Genomic DNA, 14,826 nt, shown 5'->3' on the forward strand with positions numbered 1-14,826 from the left:
CAAAAAGTAGGGCTGTAAATCAAGTGATAAAGTGTCAGCCTTGAGTGAAAAATCTAAGGGACAGTGCCCAGGCCTTGTATTCACACACACACACATACCCCACCCCCTCCTGCCCCTTTCATCTTCTGTTTTCTCACCCCAACCAGGAAGTAAAGAGTCTCAGCCAAACATGGAAGCTGCTGCTGTTCCTTCCCTGGCAAACATCTCCTACTTTACCCAAAAGCTGGTGGAGAAGCTGTACAGTGGGATGTTCTCAGCAGACCCCAGACACATCCTTCTCTTCATCACAGAACACATCATGGTGGTAAGAACCTGGGCTGGCTGGCGTGGCAAAAAATCTGCTGACAGGCAGGGATGCTTCCTGGCATGACCTGGAATGTTGCTCATTGGTGTAGCTGAGTCTGCTGTTCTTGGCGGATACAGCACCTGAGGTGGGAGAAAAGGGCAGACCCTTGAAGGCCCAGGATATACCTAGCAGCCAGTAGGTGAGCTGTTGGACTCTCCCTTGGGCCATCCAGAGTCTTCCCAGCTTCTTGCAAGTACACCTGCCCTCTCTGCCCTGTTTAGTTTTAACTGGGATTGTTAGCTTCCCTTTAATTATTATTCCTTATCAGCAAAGAAAGATTCAAAGATCCTTTCTCATTTATAGCTATTTCATTTTTTTCTTAATATCCACTTCTGTCTGCAGGCAGGACTCTGTGTGTGTGTGTGTGTGTGTGTGTGTGTGTGTGTGTGTGTGTTGTGTGTGCATGCTACCAGTCCTGGGCTTGAACTCAGGACTTGAGTGCTGTCCCTGAGCTTTTTGGCTCAAGTGAAAATGCTCAGGGACAGTGCCCAATTCCAGAGTTTAAGCTTCAGGACTAATTCTTAAAAAAAAAAAAATATTAAAATCAGTCTTTTGGAGAACAGTGTTGCAAATGGGAAGAGCTCCTGATGGTCAAATGAAAACTTCACCACAAAGAATGGGTCCCCAGGCCTTCAAGGATGTCAGGCCCAGGCTCACAGATCTTCTTATGCCCCTCATCTTGCTCTTCAGTGGCTGCCAGGCATGCCCAAAAGCTTCACCTCATTTTGAGAGGTGCAGTCCATTTGGAGAAGCTAGAGAGAATGAAACCACAACCACAACTCCCAAAGTGCTGAAAGGCAACTGTGTTGAATAGTGAAGAAATGTCCACCACTCACATCTGTCCCCCTGTATCTAACAATGACTTTCCTGATAGAGTGAGAAATGAATCTTTTTACTAAAGCCAAATAGATGTGCCAAGGGATCTGTGCTAGAGACCTTCTGGCTCCCTCTCTAAGTTTTTCACGAACTAAAACCCACTGGGCCACATTTCCTCTGGATGATGTAGGAGGGGAAAATAAAGGCATAGCTAGTGTTTGGTGGTTTTCCCACTCGTTGACCCCCTGGCTTCTTAACTCTACGTGGATGATCATAGGATCTGGCCCCCCCAATCCATGACATTTACATAATATATATTTATTTATTTTATGCCAGTACTAGGGTTTAAATTCAGGGCCTGGGTCCTGTACATTTGCTATTTTGCTCAAGGTTGGCTCTCTACCACTTGAGTCATAGCTTCACTTCTGGCTTTTTTGTTGGTTAGTTGAAGGTAAGAGCCTTATAGACTTTTCCTGCCTGGGCTGGCTTTGAACAGAGATCCTCAGATCTCAGCCTCCTGAATAGCTATGATAATAAGTATGAGCCTCTAGTGCCAGACAAGAGATAATAATTTAAATCTATGTAGATTGCTGCAATCAGTTCTGAATATAATTGTAGGGATGCTATAACCTCTTTATACATGATAATGATAATTAATTTGATATTACTAATAGCATAGCCTCATATCCTAAATATTAATCATATGCCAATATGTCTGAAATCCCTGGTACCCAGATAGGTTTTCCATAATGTAACAGTGGCAAACTTTTAGCTCCTTATTTATTTAATGCAGGTTTTTGCCTCGATTCTGAATTGACTTTTACATAGAAGTCTTTGTTTTAAACAGAAATCCACAGGTAGATGGAAATAGTCCTTTGTAAAATTCAGGTGTTGGTTTTTGCTACTATCATTTCTGTGATATACTTGGTCAGTGGGTGAGATTGTGAAGTCTTCATAAGTATGTGTATGTGTCTTATTTTTCATGACACAGGTCATCGAGAACACATCTTCTCAAAGGGACACTCTCATCAGCGCTTTATACAGCAGCTTAAATAAAGTTATTCTTTATTGCCTGTCCAAGCCCCAGCAGTCTCTGTCAGAGTGTCTGGGCCTCCTCAGCATCCTGAGCTTCCTCCAGGAGCATTGGGACATTATCTTTGCCACCTACAATTCCAACATCAGCTTCCTGCTGTGTGTCATGCATTGTCTTCTGCTGCTAAGTGTGAGAAGGTAAGAGCGGCTGGCTTGGCTCCTTCCTGCCAACATATAGACGGATACTTGATTGAGGTGAGTATTAATAGTAGACACCTTTGGTTTACCTGGCCATCCAAATTCTGTGCAACATTTAAGAATGTGCTAGGTTATCTCCAAACTGCCCATGTGACTTTTGTGTGTGGCGTATGCCGACAGTGGGGCTTGAACTCACAAGTTCGCACTCTCTTTTGGCTTTTTCACATAAGGCTTGTGCTCTACCATTTGAGCCATACTTTCCAGCCTTTTTATTTGCTTGTTAATAGAAGATAAGCATATCTTGGATTTGTCTCCATGAGCTTGCTTTGCACCATGATTCTTAGATCTCAACCTTCTGAATAACTAAGATTACAGGAGTGAGCCACCAACACCTGGCTTTGTCTATGTGACTGAGTAATCAGAATCACCATGAAATAGTTTACTTCATTTCCACAATTTTGAATTATATTTCATTGGGGTGTACATGCGTGAGTGCACAGATGTGTGTGTGTGTGTGTGTGTTTGTGTGTGTGTGTGTGATGGATTGGGACTTGAACTCAGGGTCTGAGACTGTCCTTGAGCAATTTTACTCAAGGATAGCACTCTACAACTTGAGCCATACCTTCAGTTCCAGCTTTTTGGTGATTAACTAGAGATAAGCGCTCTATATTCTTTCTTGACCTGCCTGTTTTTGAACCATGATCCTCAGATCTCAGCCTCCTGAGTTGAATAGTATCTCTTATCAAGAGAGCCAGGCTGTGTGTAGGAGAAGAGGCTGTGATACTACACTTTACTCTTGTCCTTTTTAAGCTTGATCATTTGAAAGCCGGGCGCTGGTGGCTCACACCTGTAATCCTAGCTACCCAGGAGGCTGAAATCTGAGGATTGTGGTTCAAAGCCAGCCTGAGCAGAAAAGTCCATGAGACTCTTATCTTCAATTAACTGGAAGTGGTGCTGTGGCTCAAGTGGTAGAGCACTTGCTTTGAGCTGAAGAGCTCAGGTACAGCACCCAGGCCCAGAGTTCAAGCCCCATGACTGACCAAAACATAAAAAGAAAAAGAAAGAAAGAAAAAAGAAACAAGCAAACAACATTCCATCCCTACCTGGAGAGATGACTTCTACCAACTATCTTTGGAAAGTACTGAGGAGCCCTCCAGCCTAGAGGACTTGTCCTATGTGCTATTCTGTTTATTACTGTACAAGCATATATCTTTTTATTTGTCTGCATTAAAAGACCCATTTTAGTGCATGGTTAAAGTTGAGGAGCTTTTTCTTTTCTGTGTGGGAAGAATTTATTATTTTCTTTTATCTTGAAAGCAGAGGTAAGAAGATTGAAATTGCTAACTGGATTTGTGTGCTTGGAGCATTCCTCCCTAGCCCTCCACGCAGCAAAGGGGACAGCCATATCTCAGCGTGACTTTATTTTTAGACATTTCAAAATGGGTCGTCTTCTGTGTTGGTGTCTTTTTCATTTTTAGGTTTGTCATTTTAGGTTCAGCATGCAGACATTTTCTCAGTGTTTATTCTGTTTCAGGAAGCTCAGGTGGGGGATCCTGAAAGAGACAACAAGGACACTCACAGAACTGAGACAACCCTATAACCCGGAGCACAGTTTCTGGGGAATCTAATATCTAAACCGTTTTGCTCCTGTTTATAATTGGCTGCCTTTTGTGTGGGACCTTGGCAGAATTTAAATGTGAAGCCCATATTAACAATTGCTAAGAATTTTAAGGTGGTAGGGCAGAGTCTAAACATGGGACTCTTCAAAGTGTAAAACCCCGTGCAATTGCACAGGCTGGGTACCTATGAAGCCATTCTGGTTTCACGGTATGAACACAGTCCCACACAAACGTGGCTAGTTTTGACAAGGAATCAGGGAAGGATGGGCTCAGAAACCTGATGGAAGCATAAAGCAGATTTCAAAGAAAGAGTTGTTTTTGGGCTGGGAAGGTAGCTCAGTGGTAGAGCGCTTGCCTTGCATGCATGAGGCCCTGGGTTCGATTCCTCAGCACCACATAAGCAAAAAGCAAAAAGCTGGAAGTGGCAACTGTGGCTTAAGTGGTAGAGCACTAGCCTTGAGCTAAAGAGCTGAGGGACAGTGCCCAGGCCCAGAGTTCAGGCCCCACTACCTAACCCCCCCCCAAAAAAAGAAAGAGTTGTTTTTCCACTATGCAGAAAACCATTCTACAGAATCAGCAGTGGGAAGTTGTTACAAGGTGTTTGCTTTAATTTAGTTTGACATCTTTGTCCATATCGATCAGTGTTGAGTTTCAAGGCATTAATTTGGGGTTTTTTTGTTGTTGTTTTATTTTCTCCTAGAATTTTATTGACTTAAATGTCTTTACCTAGATTTAAGAAATAATAACGTGTACATATGAATAAGTAAAAAAAAATTGTAACTGAGAAACGACAAAAGAATTGAGTTACAATGCATAAAGTTATATGTTATAAATATATCACTGTAAGATGTCATAGGAAATATATAATTCTTTGTTTTATATATATATATATATATATTATTTTTCTGAACTTTGAAAGGTTGCACATGGGATTACAACTTGAGGTGTCCATCTAAGTGTCCACTGCTTCTTGATCAGAGTTCCCCTTTCCATTAGACTCATTTCACATTTCCTACTTCCTTTATCACGGGTGCACAAGGAGTATTTTGCTGTTTTTGTTCCCTGTTTCCTTTCCCATTAATCCAAACTCTGCCTGTTATTTGTAATGGAGAACTTGGTGGTCCCAAGAGAATTTAAGTTTGTAATGGGAACTCTTGTGTCTACTAGTTATCCAGAAGGATTTGGATTGGAGCCCAAGCCTAGAATAACTCCTTACCATCAAGTCTTCCTTGTCCCTAATGAAGAGGTAAAAGAAAAACAGGAAGAAGATCTCCCAAGTTTGAGTGATGGTAAGCTTTATTTTACATTTTTGTTGCTGTTGTTGTACTTCCTTCCTCCCCGCATGATAGGTATGGATGTATAGTCATAACTATCAGGTTGTATTCTTGAGTTTATTTTTCTTTCCCATTAAGAAAGGGAATACTATGAATGTAAGTCAAGAGAGGGGCTAGGAAATCCAAGGGATGGAGTAGTACAACAAGTTAAGCCAGCAGATAATAATGTTATTATAACATTCTATAATAATAATGAATTAGAAATGGAATGGAAAGCAATGGATGGATGGGTGGATGGATGGATGGAGGGAGGAAGAAGGAAGGGAGGAAAGCAAGGGGAGACATATAGACAGATGGAGTAGAAGCTCTGTGCATAGACATGGTTAGTCTAGAAGCTTCCTGTTTACTGAAATCCTCGTGTACTGCACTGTAACTTGAAAGCATAAGGTCATCTTACCTGGTTCAAGCTATCACTTAGTTACCTTTTCTCATTGTTTCCTACTAAATGAGAAAGAATAAAAGCTCATTACTTTCTCTAAACTTTCAGTTTGATGGAGTTTATTCATGGATTTACTCATTTCAAATAAAATTATAGGAATGGGAAATGATAGTGTGTGTGTGCGCACATGCATACATATATACACACAACAATCAATTCTGTGTGTTTGAAACACTGCATCTCTCTCTTGATCTGGGAATGAAAATAATAATAAACCCAATAAACCTTCCTCTGCCACTTGGCTAACATAAGTTTCCCTTGCTTTGTGACATTTTGTAACATTCCCCAGAGAGGTCAACATGGGAGAAAAGATTGAGAGGAGCTGTTTGGGGGTGGTATTTGGCTCCTGAGTTGTTTGGGGATGGTCTCGTGGCTCTAGGGATAATGCAAGACATCTCTTAAGTATCCAATAGAATGTGGGAAAAGAGGATCTCTGATCCCATCAACCCCAATTTCCTAAGCTGGGCCTGTGAGGCCGGCAGGATGATGGTTGGCAGCTGGAGGCAGGAAAAGTCCAGCCTGCATGGATGTTGGCATTTTCTATGGCTCAGCATCTTGATTCTGGCTGGAGCTTGTTCAGAACAATGAGAAGCATGTAGGTAAGAGTGGCCTTGGTGGGCCTTCTCTTAATCCTCTCTGGAGGAGGAACTGAGGCTGACCTGATTGTGCTGTGTGCTCTCCCTCTCTCTTCTAGTCCAGCATAACATACAGAAGACGGTGCGAACTCTCTGGCAGCAGCTCGTGGCACAGAGGCGGCAGACACTGGAAGATACTTTCAAAATCGATCTCTCAGTGAAACCCGGGGAGAGAGAAGTGAAGATTGAAGAGGTCACCCCACTGTGGGAGGAGACATTGCTCAAAGCCTGGCAGCATTACTTAGGTAGCTCTAGGAAATGGGAGCTTCTGGGTCACAACAAACCAGATTCCCCCAAGGTTCCACTCAGGGCACAGAGCCTTTGCTACATCGAAGCTCTTTTAGTGTGTGTGTGTGTGTGTGTGTGTGTGTGTGTGTGTGTGTGTATCTGAGAGAGTGAGAGAAAGAGAGAGAGACACAGAGACACAGAGACAGAGAGGAGAGAGAGAGACAGAGAGACAGAGAGAGACTGTGTGAGTACTAGGGCTTGAATTCAGAGCCTAGGTGCTGTCCCTTCTCTGCTCATGGCTGGCACTTTCCCACTTTAGTCACAGCTCCACTTCTGGCATTTTGCTGATTAATTGGGGATAAAAGTCTCACGGACTTTCCTACCCAGGCTCAGTCTCCTAAGTAGCTAGGATTACAGATGTGAGCCACCAGCACCTGGCTACACAGACTCTTTTTCTTGGCCCTTTGTTTGGTGATACTTACATCAGTTAAACCTCATGTGTCTTTTCTCACTAAGAATGAATACTGCATTCCTTATTGAGTGAAAAGGAAGGCTCAAACTCAACCAAGAGGGTAGATCCCAGTGGTCTCCTAGAAAGATGGGCCTTGTATCAGAGCTGGGGCTTGGCTTCTGGAACTCGGAACTAACTCTAGTTTCTACCCTAATGTTTATCTACCAGTTTTGAAACTTGGTACCTAGTTATGCAATAACCTTGGACCTCAGATATTTTATGTACTGTCATTTCATAAGATGAACATCTTTATCCCCAAACTATTAATGTGATCATAATCTAATATTTTTGCCTTCATATCACTCAATGCTACAGCAGCAATGAGGTTCTAATTTGTTTTGGAAGAGGTCACTGCTCTTAAATTATGGCTCATGTACTTGTTATGAGTCTTTCAGCAAAATTAAATTCATAGCGATTTAAGAATTAGTCAGGAGCTAGTGCTTCATACCTGTAATTCTAGCTACTCAAGAAGGTGATTTCTGAGGATAACAGTTCTAAGTCAGCTTGGGCAAGAAAGTCCGTGAGACTTTCATCTCCAATTAACTAGTAAAAAAGCTAAAAGTGGAGGTTTGGCTCAAGTGGTACAGCACTAGCCTTGAGGAAAAAAACTAAGGAAAAGGGCCCAGGCCCTGAGTTTAAGCCTCAGGACTGGCATAAACACATACATACATACAGATAGACAGGCAGACAGACACACACATACACACTTATACACACATACAAGAATTATTTATTTTTGCCAGGCGCTGGTGGCTCATGCCTGTAATCCTAGCTACTCAGGAGGCTGAGATCTGAGGATCACAGTTCAAAGCCAGCCCTGGCAGGAGAGACCTTGAGACTCCTATCTCCAATAAACCACCAGAAAACCGGAAGTGGCTCTGTAGCTCAAGTGGAAGAGCGCTCGCCTTGAGCTGAAGAGCTGAGGGACAGCGCCCAGGCCCAGAGTTCAAGCCCCATGGCTGACCAAAAAAAAGAATTATTTATTTTCATGTAAATTTTCTCAGACTGTTAAGAAGTATAGAATCCTTAACTAATTGGTTTCAAAATTGGTCCTGGCAAATGCATGTGTCTTGTCTCTCTGTCTCCTAATATATTTTTGCTGCTTGAATAAAATATAGGCTAGATAATTTGTAAGTAATAAACACGTATTACTCCCCTTTCTGGCAGCTGGGAAATCCAAGGCCAACGTAGCAGCAGATCCACTGTCTGGTGAGGGCTCTGTCTACTTCCTGGGTGGAGCTTGTGCTGTGTCATTTTTAGAGAAGGAACTCCAAGTGTGCTGACCGAGGGGAGGGGTGGGGGAAGTAATGAAAAGGCAAAAAGGGTCTCAACTAGTTTTCTTCAGCCCTCATGATTTAATCTCTTTTCCCAAAACTCTGCTTCTTAATCTCACTACAGTGAGGACAGAGTTCCAACCTGAATTTTGGAAGGAACACATGTGAGCCATAGTAATACATGCATGTACAACTTGAAGGCAGAACACCAGATTCCATTTCAGGAAAAGTAGAATAAAATAGAACGTATATTCCCATGCTGCAGATATTGTGGAATAAAATAATAGGGTAGATCTGATAGCTCTCTCAGGCCAAAACCTATATATTGAACACTTTCTATGTCCCAGGTCCTTTAAACACATAACATTACATAATCTTCATAGTGCCCCTATGAGGTGAGATACTGTTTAACCCATTTTGTAAAATAGAACACTGAGGCTTATCCAGTACATCATTACAAGTCAGTATGACAAGGAGGTAGAAGTTAAGCTAGATCTGGAAGGAGACCTGGAAGCCTCCTCAGCATTTCTTAGCCAAGGGGTTGAAGGACAACAGCATGAGGCTGCAGCTCAAACTCTCTCCTTCTATGGAGTCAGATACATGGTGCTCATGCCCCTAGCTGGCTCTTTGATGGCTAAAGAGACTATAGAAACAGTTTGCCTTTCAGCTTCAGCTCTGACATGCTTTGCTTCCATGACCCCAGCATCTGAGAAGAAATCTCTGGCCAGTCGCTCCAGTGTCACACACCACAGTAAAGTTACTTCATGGAGTGGGAGCCTTTCCTCAGCCATGAGACTGGTACCTGGCCGGCCGGCCAAGGACGCGGAGTGCAAGGCAGAGGTGAGTCCAGACTTGTCCTTACATGTTGGCAGGCATTGGTGTCTACTGTCTTTTGTCTGTCATGGGCTATGATCTAAATCCATTTCTTCAGAGTGTGTGAGGGTATGCATGTGTTTCCTAATTTAGACTATGTGTAATGGAGCCAGGCCTTTGAATAATTTCACTTTGAAATTAATCTTGGATCTTCTTTCCAGGAGCAGGTGTTTCTTTGGGAGTTAAAAACCAGTCGCTGGTGGCTCAGGCCTGTAATCCTACGTACATGGGAGGCTGAGATCTGAGTATTGTGATTTGAAGCCAAACTCCAGACAGGAAAGTGTATGGGACTCTTATTTCCAATTTACCACCCAAAAACCAGAAGTGGAAGTGTAGCCTATAAGAAGAGCACTAGCCTCGAGTGAAAAAGCAAAGGGACATTGCGCAGGCTCTGAGTTTGAGCCCCAGCCCCAGCCCAATACAATAACAACAACAACAGCAGCAACAACAAAACAATTGTAGTGCTAGTCTTTTCTGAGGTTCTGTGTATTTAAAGGATCCTAGCCTGCTGCCCAGTGAGACCCAACTGTGAGTCTATCCTAGGACAGAAGCTTTCCCGCCCACTTTGGCTCCATTTCTAACAGACGCCAGTGGGTCCTGTTGATTGTGTATGGGTAGAGCCTTTGGGATTTTTCTAATCTGTTGTTTGAAAGTTGTGTAACAAATCAAACCTAAAACCCAGGGACATCAGCAATGACTTTTTGCAGTTAGGGATACCTTGGGAAAGGATCTGGGGCATAGGAAGAGGTTGGGGGGGGGTCCCTGTTCCATGATGTCTGGAACATTAGCTGGGTTCTGTTACTCATATCTGGTAGCTGCTCTGGCCTTAATCTGAGACTTTTATCTGAGCTCTTGGGCAGAATACCTGCACTGGGTCCTCCCTATGAATTGGACTTCCTTACAACATGGCACCAGGATTTGCAGGGCTGCAGCTGCTACAGATGATGATGATGATGACTGAGAGAAAGCACATGCATAGGCAGAAGCCACGCTGCCTGTTCATGACTTAGGCTCATGTATTATGTAGTGGAAACAGGCATGATGTTTGGTAAGGTATAAGGTTATAGAACTGGACTTCACCACTGGATAGAGTGGGTACCATTCTACAAGAACATATTGACCTGAAAATGTGTTCTCATTTTGGACAACATAGTCTGTCCTGAATTCTAACCCTGGGGTCATGGACTTGTCTTTAGAGGCAGATTGTGGTGCTGCAGGCATTGGTGTTTGGGTCAGGAGATCATGGGAAAACACCTTAACTTCCTCAGGCTTTATCTCTTTATCTCTATCGTAGGCTGGATCACTTTGAGCAGTGAGGGGTTGGGCTCCCTGGGGAAGAGTGCAGGTAGCTGAGAGGTACATGAACTTTGGAATAGAGATGGTCCAGGTCTACCTGCTCAGAATTTGTTGTCCATGGTGACCAGTGACAGGGGGTGGCAGAGTCACCAGAGGCTGGCCAGCTAGGGGAGGAGGTGTCTTCTTACCAAGGTTGAAGACTCAGTAAGTGGAGAAAATGCCTAGATTGGATGTGAGATTAGAACCATACTGCACTGATCAGGAAGGCACTTGCTACTGATACCTGGGGGTGACCCTCTCCTCTTATTCAAGTTCTGTGGTGAAGGACTTTTATTTTGTTTATATTATTTTATCTTATACAGGTACTGGGGATTGAACTCAGGGCCTGGGTGCTGTCCCTGAGATATTTTGTTAAACTAGTGCTCTACCACTTGGAGATAAGTTTCTTTGCCCCACCTGGCTTTGAACTGTGATCCTCAGATCTCAGCCTTCTGAGTCACTAGGATTACAGGTGTGAGCCACAAGGGCCTGGCTTGTTTTTTATTTATTTATTTTTTTTGAGTCTCAGTCTTACTAAGTAACCTAGGATGGCCCTGAACTTGATGTGTAGCCCAAAGCTGGCTTGGAATTCAAGATCTTGCTTCAACCTCTCAAGTGCTGAGATCACATACACGTATCACCATACTTAGTGAGCAGTGCTTTCTTGAAGATACTTTGCTTATTCAGTTATGCATCAGATCCTTACTAAGTGCCTGTTGCTTGCTGCAGGGTTATAGCACTAGGGTTATGGCAGAGAACAAAACTGACTTGTTCTCTGCTTTTATTGAGTTGCATTCTAAGTAGTAAAGTTGGAAATAAGCTGATCAACAAATCCATAAATGTTCAGTACTCGTAATGAAGAAATGTTTAGGTAAAGTTAGGGTAGTAGAACAGGAACAAGATATTAGAGGGAGGAGACTGGCAATGCCATCTCTGCCACAAGGTCATGTGGTCAAAGAGTGAACTCAGGCTGTGTGCAGGTGGCTCATACCTGTAATCCCAGCTACTCAGGAGGCTGAGATCTGAGGACTGAGGTTTGAAACCAGACCAGGCAGGAAAGTCTGTGAAGTCTTATCTCTACTCAACCACCAAAAAGCCAGAAGTAGAGGTATGTCTCAAGTGATAGAACTCCAGCCTTAAACAGAAAAAGCTAAGGGACAGAGCTTATGGTGTGAGCTCAAGATCCAGTACACACTCTGTCTCTATCTCTGTCTGTCTGTCTGTCTATCTGTCTGTCTGTCTCTCTTTCTCACATACAGAGGGAGAGAGAGAAAAAGAACTTAGGAAGCATATGATGCTGCCACATATGATGCTGCCGATGCTCATGAATAGGTCATGGATAGGCAAGAACTGGTTAGGGAGAGAAGGTAGTTGTACTGGCACTGAGGCAGGTACGTGCGGGGGCCTGCCAGCAAAGGCTGGTATGGCTGCATTGACAGGATAAGGGGACCTCGGGGCCTCCCAGCTTCCAGGTAGCCACGGGTGTCATCCCCCTCTGCTCTTAGCATCAGAAAGAGCTGTGATTTTTATCAGGGTAGTGGCAGACATTTTTCAAGTGGTTCTGTCTGCTGCTTTGGATTTTCAGAAGTGCAGAGAGATATCCTGGTCTAGGGTTATAAGTGCACATGCCTTGTGGGATCAGTTTCTGTAAAGCTTGCCCCTTCTCATTGGCTTCTTCTTGGCCTCCCCTCATTTTCCCTTCAACCTGATTTATTTATACCTTTATAGTTTAAAATACATTAAGCATTCTAAGAGATAGATTTGCTTGGAAAAAAAAGGGAATTGTGCTTCAGTGTTATTATTTTTTTTTAACTCAACTGCACCAAGCTAGGTGCTGTTACTCACCTCTATAATCCTAGCTACCCAGGAGGCCTACATCCCAAGATTGTGATTCAAATCAGGGCAGAAAAGTTTGTAAGACTCTATTATTTCCAATGAACCACCAAAAAGCCAGAAATGGGGTGTGGCTCAAGTGATAGAGTGCCAACCTTGAGCAAAAAAGCCAAGGGAGAGTGCCTAGGGCCTGAGTTCAAGCCCTACGACTGACATCTAAATAAATAGATAGTAAATAAATAAAAAAATTTAAAAAATCAACTGCAGCTTTTTCTATCAGCATTCGTGACAAGTAACTCAGTCTAGGCTGAGCACAGGGCCTGACATAGAACAGACTTTTCAATAAGAGACCTGGAAGGACCCAGAAGGAGTGGGAAGAAGGCTGCCCCTTCTGTGGCTGCGATGAAACTCACCAGCCCTGAGCCCATACATCCATCACTCTTCTCCAAGAGCTGCCTGCCATTGTCATTTCCGGAGAACTCAAGTTCTCAGGTACATATGTACGTTGTGATGTCATAGGATAACAGCATCAACTATTTGCCCTGGGGTCTGTTTAATTATTTTTAAAAATTAATTTTGATTATTACAGCTGATTACACCTCAGTGAGCAATGTAATTGATATTTTCTAATGTATCCCAAGGAACATTTTGTACAACACGCTTTTTGTTGTTGAAGGTTAAAGACTCCGTTATTGGTTTTTCCCTAAATATGCCCACATCATTAGTCCCTCCAGCGAGGAGGTCGCCATCTGGAAAAAGCAGCATGGAGACATTAGTCAGGCACAAGTGCATGAAATTGGTGTTTCCGCATCTTCTGTCTCTCTCTTCTGGAAAGAAGAGGTTTGTAATTAAAGAAGTTGGTGTTGGAGGAAGCATTATTCATTTGGTGTTATTCCTTATCATGTCAGCGCTGACAGCTCTATTGTACTGATAAATTGTTCCTGGGAGCAAGACATACAATGTTGGATTCATAATTCCTCTTACCTAGCTTCATCTGAAGCAGAAAATCTTTTCTTCTAGGCCGGTGAGCTGAGCTTCCAGACAAGCCTGATTTGATAGATGCTACTTCCATTCATGGATGATACTCTTTCTTCTTTTCCTCCTGGCTCTATTGCAGTCCCTTCTGGGATCACACTATGAAGTCATCGTGCCTGGCATGATGAAGGTCATAGGTATCAGCCTGTTGGACTGAGGATGGAAATGCGGGCTCCCTTGAGGCTCCCAAAAGTCATATCCACGCTCTGCTTGGGGCAACCTAGTGCACACTCAGGTCAGCCGTTCTTCCCAGCAGGAAATGTGGCTTTGCCTGTATCAGTTGCTGAGGTCAATTGCAGACATTGTTGTTTAATGCATTGAAGATGTACCAAGTCACTGTTGATAACTTCTCTGTGGCAGACATGATGGCAGCTTATGATACTCATTTCCATTTATAGGAAGCCAGGGGAGGGATAGGTACATGGAAATGTTCTGTTCAGACTCATGGGCCCTCTTGGCTGTTTTGCTCACAGCTAGTGCTCTACAACTTGAGCCATACCTCCACTACCAGTTTTTGCTAGTTGACTGATAAGATAGATAGATAAGAGTCTCTCATATTTTTCTCCTTGGGTTGCCTTTGAACTGAGATTCTCAGCTCTCAGCCTGATGAGTAGCTAGGATTATGGACCTGAGCCACTGGTGCCCAACCTCTGTCCAGCCTTAATATAGTTCCTCTGCAGATTAAAATTATCCTCCAGTATTAAGCATATCGTACTTGACCCAATATACTAGCATGAAAGAAAAACCTTAGCAAACAAAGTGGGTGTTGGGATGCTGGGGGTGGGTGAGGAAGGGCTGTGGGAGGCATAGTACCTAGATCTGCACGTGGAAGGGCAAAAGATTGAAAGCTTTTTGGCAAGAGAAGGCCTGGGCATTGCAAAGGCAAGATAGGTAGGGGGCAGGCAGGCAGACAGGAGGTCAGATGGAGGCACCTGGACCAAGCTAGAGGGATTTGTAATATGAGGTGGGAGTGGCCTGTTTCTGTTCCTACAAATTAGATTAAAGGTGAAGACTCTGAGGCAGAAGGCCCGAGGGTGCTGTGACATAGTTTAGGTGGGAGATGGTGGAAGGCTGCAGGAGCAGCAACTGGAGTGATCTACCACCAAAGAATGCATAAGGAAGTTGTCCTCAAGGCTGGTGTGAAGAGAGAAGCTCAGGAAGGCAGAGGTAATGACTCTGAGAAGAGAGGGGGCCTGGGGCCCGGAGGTATGTGCTTTAGGTGTTTCTGTAGAATTCTGTAGTGGATAAAGAGAGTTAGGAGTCAGAGGAGGTGGAGAGAGAGTCCTCCCAGGAAAGGAGAGGGAACCCCTCAGCATGG

The 14,826-nt window shown here is 43.6% G+C and overlaps 1 protein-coding gene across 5 annotated transcripts in view; it reads left to right on the top strand.

Annotated features, from left to right (window-relative positions):
* The window catches only part of Wdfy4 (WDFY family member 4), a 275,656-nt gene that overhangs the window by 116,808 nt on the left and 144,022 nt on the right, over positions 1 to 14,826 (top strand). For all 5 annotated transcript variants that reach the window (XM_013033730.1, XM_013033733.1, XM_013033734.1 and 2 more), the window contains 5 exons: positions 147 to 304; positions 2,154 to 2,392; positions 5,179 to 5,300; positions 6,479 to 6,664; positions 9,136 to 9,272. In XM_013033730.1, the coding sequence (XP_012889184.1) occupies positions 147 to 304; positions 2,154 to 2,392; positions 5,179 to 5,300; positions 6,479 to 6,664; positions 9,136 to 9,272 (842 nt within the window). The remainder of the gene's footprint in view (positions 1 to 146; positions 305 to 2,153; positions 2,393 to 5,178; positions 5,301 to 6,478; positions 6,665 to 9,135; positions 9,273 to 14,826) is intronic.

Source organism: Dipodomys ordii, unplaced genomic scaffold, assembly GCF_000151885.1.
Source record: "Dipodomys ordii isolate 6190 unplaced genomic scaffold, Dord_2.0 Scaffold176, whole genome shotgun sequence".
In the NCBI taxonomy this organism is placed as follows: Eukaryota; Metazoa; Chordata; class Mammalia; order Rodentia; family Heteromyidae; genus Dipodomys; species Dipodomys ordii.